Source organism: Triticum urartu, unplaced genomic scaffold (assembly GCF_003073215.2).
Source record: "Triticum urartu cultivar G1812 unplaced genomic scaffold, Tu2.1 TuUngrouped_contig_4190, whole genome shotgun sequence".
NCBI lineage: Eukaryota > Viridiplantae > Streptophyta > Magnoliopsida > Poales > Poaceae > Triticum > Triticum urartu.
Window position 1 is genome coordinate 23,238 of NW_024114758.1, and position 3,923 is coordinate 27,160.

Here is a 3,923-nt window from a genome sequence, read left to right on the forward strand (position 1 = left end):
ATATACCAGAATAGATATTGAAATATTTATTTAAAATTAATGTTCATCATGAATTTGAAAAATATTAAACATGTATGTAAAAGTTTTTTGTCATGTATGGAAAATGTATAATGCGTAAAACAATGTAGACACGTGGTGAAAATATAAAAGGAAAAATCAAAAGAAAACTAATAAAGAAACGAAAGTAAATAACAAAAAGGCAAATAATAAAACCAAGAAAACAGTGCAATAAGGAAAGAGAGAGGAAAAGCAAGAAAGAGTAAAAGTAAAAAAGGAAGAAACAAAAAAAATCTGTGAAAACCAAAAAAGAAATGAAGAAAACCAGTAAAAATGAAAATAAAACTAAGTCATAGCAAAGAAAAAATTGAAGAAAATCTATGAAAAAACAAAAATAACCAAACAAAAAAGAAAGAGAAAGCAGAAGAAAAGTACAACGAGGGAACCTTAAACGAGGGAGTCCTGAGCCGGGCCGCTCGTGCTGCGCCTGAATTGATAGCAGATTCCATCTTTTTGTGTGTCAAGGTAGGCTTTTCTTTTTAAGACAAACTCTGAAGCTCTATTTAATTGTCACAGTGTTTACAGTCAGTGGCGGAGCTAGCAGCAGGTTAAGCCTGCGGCTATGCTATGTTGAGTGAAGTTGTTCCTAGGCCTGGGGCTATAGCCATAGCTGTCCCAGGGCTGTCTCCGTTTACAGAGACGAAAAAAAGATCATCAAGTTGGCCTAACCAAACATGAGAGCCAAACCCCGTGTCTCACAAACTTGTGGGCCTCGATATTTGAGCTCCTAACTCCATGAACTATATTCGTGTGAAGCGAGATATAACCGTGTGGGGTAGGGCGGGCCACGCGAGTGCGGCCATGGTCTTCGGGCCAGAACAGTGTGAAGTCAAACGGAGGAAAGATACCATCCGGCCCGAGAAACGGCAGCGTCGGCCCACGGGAGATGCGTGCCGCGGGGGACTAGACTCTCCGGCCTCTCTCCCCCAACAACCCCAAGGCCCCACGCAAACCTCCTCCCCCTCCCCTCCTCCGGCGAATCTCCGACGATGCTCCCCCCCGCCGGCGCATGAGCTTCCTCCGCGCGCTCGCCGACTCCCTCTCGTCGCTCCTCTTCGCGCCGCACATGGACGCGCCGGCGCCGTCGGCGGCGGCCGTGGTGGGGGAGCGCGTGGCCGTGAAGCTGCGGGGCTACTTCGAGCTGGCCAAGGAGGAGATCGACAAGGCCGTGCGCGCCGAGGAGTGGGGCCTCCCCGACGACGCCGAGGCGCACTACCGCAACGCCCTCCGCGTCATGCTCGAGGCCAAGGCCGCCCGCGTTCCCGACGCCGTCTCCTCCAGGTCCCCTCTCTGATTCCCTTCCCTCCGCTGCGCGCGCGCGGCTTGATTAGGGTTTGATTGAGGTCGCTGATTGGTGTGCTGTGTGGGGGGTTTGCAGCGAGAGGGGGCAGGTGAGGGTGTACCAGGACAAGATCGCCAAGTGGCAGACGCAGGTGGAGGAGCGGCTCAGGGTGCTCGGCGGGAGGAGCGGTGAGCCTCTCCCCCCCTCTTCGTTTTCTCCCCAGTTTTCCCGACTTATCAAGTTTGTGCGCATGTGAAACTTGTTCAGCGATGTGTGTGCACTTGTCAGTCCGAACACGTTAGAAGCAGCCAACATTCTTGTGATCGTAGCTGTAGTTTTGTTGTGTTAATCACTTCATAATTGTGTAAATTTAGGGGTTAATGCCTATATGATTCCATTAGTGAATTGTAATACATTTCCCTACTTTTGCGATTGTGGACTATAATTCATTGGGAGTTAACTTTAAGTAGTTTGATTTGATTGCTCACATAGGTCCTACATACATTTCCCTACTGTTGCAATTATGGACTTCAATTAGTTGGATTTTAACTTTGTTTCATTTTGTCTGACATTGTAGGAGCAGCTGCACCAGTCCCCAAGAAGGTATAAACTTCTAGTGTTGAATTTTTACACGTGGTACATGGTTTGCCTGATAGCTTCAACTGTCTAGTGTCTACTTGGTACATTCTGAATTGTCTTGTACCTAGCGTTTTAGTGAAAACGATTGCGGCATGTTATTTGCTTCCTTCCCGGTTAACAGCGTTTTACTGATCTGTTGATTTGGTACTGCTGCAGTGCTACTTTATCAATGCAAGTCTGCTTGCTATGGATATGTTGTTCTTGTGAACTCTTACGATTAGGAGTGCTAGTATAATGCATCTATTTGAGTTCTTGTTATGTGCGGTAGCAAACATTGATCAAAATAAGTTGTTGTAAGAAAAAGAAAGCTAGCTAGATGCCTGGGTTACATAGTTATATACATATTGAAGTCTATTTTCTTTTTAAGGAGTACTTTGCAGCGAGTGCATTGGTCGAAAAGTCCTCCATTACCATGTGCGCTATTTCTGCAGGTTGTTACAAACAATCAAGTAAATAGGCCTGAGAGACCAGCATCAACTAGCTTCCGTAAGTCAGCTGTGCAGTCTAACCCCACCTTTAACAGAGGTGGTCAAGCGTCCTCTCATCAGAAGAATAGCGATGGTGGATCCAAGCCAGTGCAAAGAGCTGGTGGAAAGGATGATGACAAACTTGTTGAAATGATAAATACGACAATCGTGGATAGAAGTCCATCTGTCAGATGGGATGATGTTGGTATGCAACCGTTGACTTTCTTTGTGCGCTCTGGCTCAAGCCCAGTTATTAATCATGGTGTCATTATTCTCTGGTTTGATCTGTAGCTGGTCTGGACAAAGCAAAGCAAGCACTCATGGAAATGGTTATCTTACCTACTAAGCGAAGGGATTTATTCACTGGTCTTCGGAGGCCTGCGAAAGGTAAACTTGTTCGTGTTGAAGGTTTCCTTTCTCTGGATCTTTTCTAAAATTCATAACTATTCTTCAGGGCTGCTTCTCTTTGGTCCTCCGGGGAATGGGAAAACAATGCTTGCCAAAGCTGTTGCGTCAGAATCTGAAGCAACATTTTTTAATGTTTCAGCTTCTTCGTTGACATCAAAGTGGGTATGTGGTTGCTATATATGTTACTTCGTCAGATACTTGCATATTTTGCTGTCTGAACCTTATTTCGTTGGCAAAAACAGGTAGGGGAAGCTGAAAAGCTTGTTCGGACACTTTTCATGGTTGCTGTCGAGAGGCAACCGTCTGTTATTTTCATGGATGAGGTCCTCATTACAAACCTTACCGTTCAAATTTTGTTGAAATTATGTACTACTCCCTCCATTCCTAAATATAAGTCTTTGTAGAAATTCCACCATGGACCACATACGGATGTATTTAGATGCATTTTAGAGTGTAGATTCACTCATTTTGCTCCGTATGTAGTCCATAGTGAAATCTCTACAAAGACTTATATTTAGGAATGGAGGGAGTAGTAATATTTATTTATTTATTTCTTATTATTAAGCTTGTCGATGTTATTTTGACCATGCTATCACTAGTTGTTCGGATAGGGAAATTGGTCGCTTGTCATATTTTCAGAATAGTTTTCTTTTGGAGTGTTTGATTTGTTTGAACCATGCGCTTGTTACAGGTAAAAGTGTAAATACATGCTTTTTCTAAATTTACACAGAATAGAAGTATGCACTACACATTGTACATATTCTGCATAGGCTTATGCACAAAGTTGCCGTTTTCAGTCAAATCTTCCTAGAAGTTTAGATGAGCAGTTGAGCACATATATGGTATCTGCATTCCTGCTATCTTAGTATAAGATCTTGAAATGCTATTTTTTCAGAAACACTAAGTACAAAGTACATTTCTGTTAACTTTTTTTTATGTATCCTTTCCCCTTTTGATTATAAAAGTGGGATCTGATGTGTTTTGTTGTATTTTACCTTACCATCCAGATCGATAGTGTGATGTCAACAAGGTTAGCTAGCGAGAATGATGCAAGCAGGCGTTTGAAATCT

General features: G+C 43.5%; 1 protein-coding gene across 1 annotated transcript; it reads left to right on the top strand.

The window, feature by feature from the left end:
• Window positions 1–950: 950 nt before the first annotated feature.
• Window positions 951–3,917, top strand: LOC125527518 (spastin-like; the record flags this gene model as incomplete). The annotated part of the gene is made up of 8 exons (XM_048692029.1): window positions 951–1,338; window positions 1,436–1,527; window positions 1,917–1,942; window positions 2,410–2,650; window positions 2,737–2,832; window positions 2,900–3,015; window positions 3,096–3,176; window positions 3,861–3,917. Coding segments are annotated over exons 1-8 (981 nt in total), but the record flags the coding sequence as incomplete, so codon positions are not given.
• Between the last annotated feature and the right edge of the window lie 6 nt (window positions 3,918–3,923).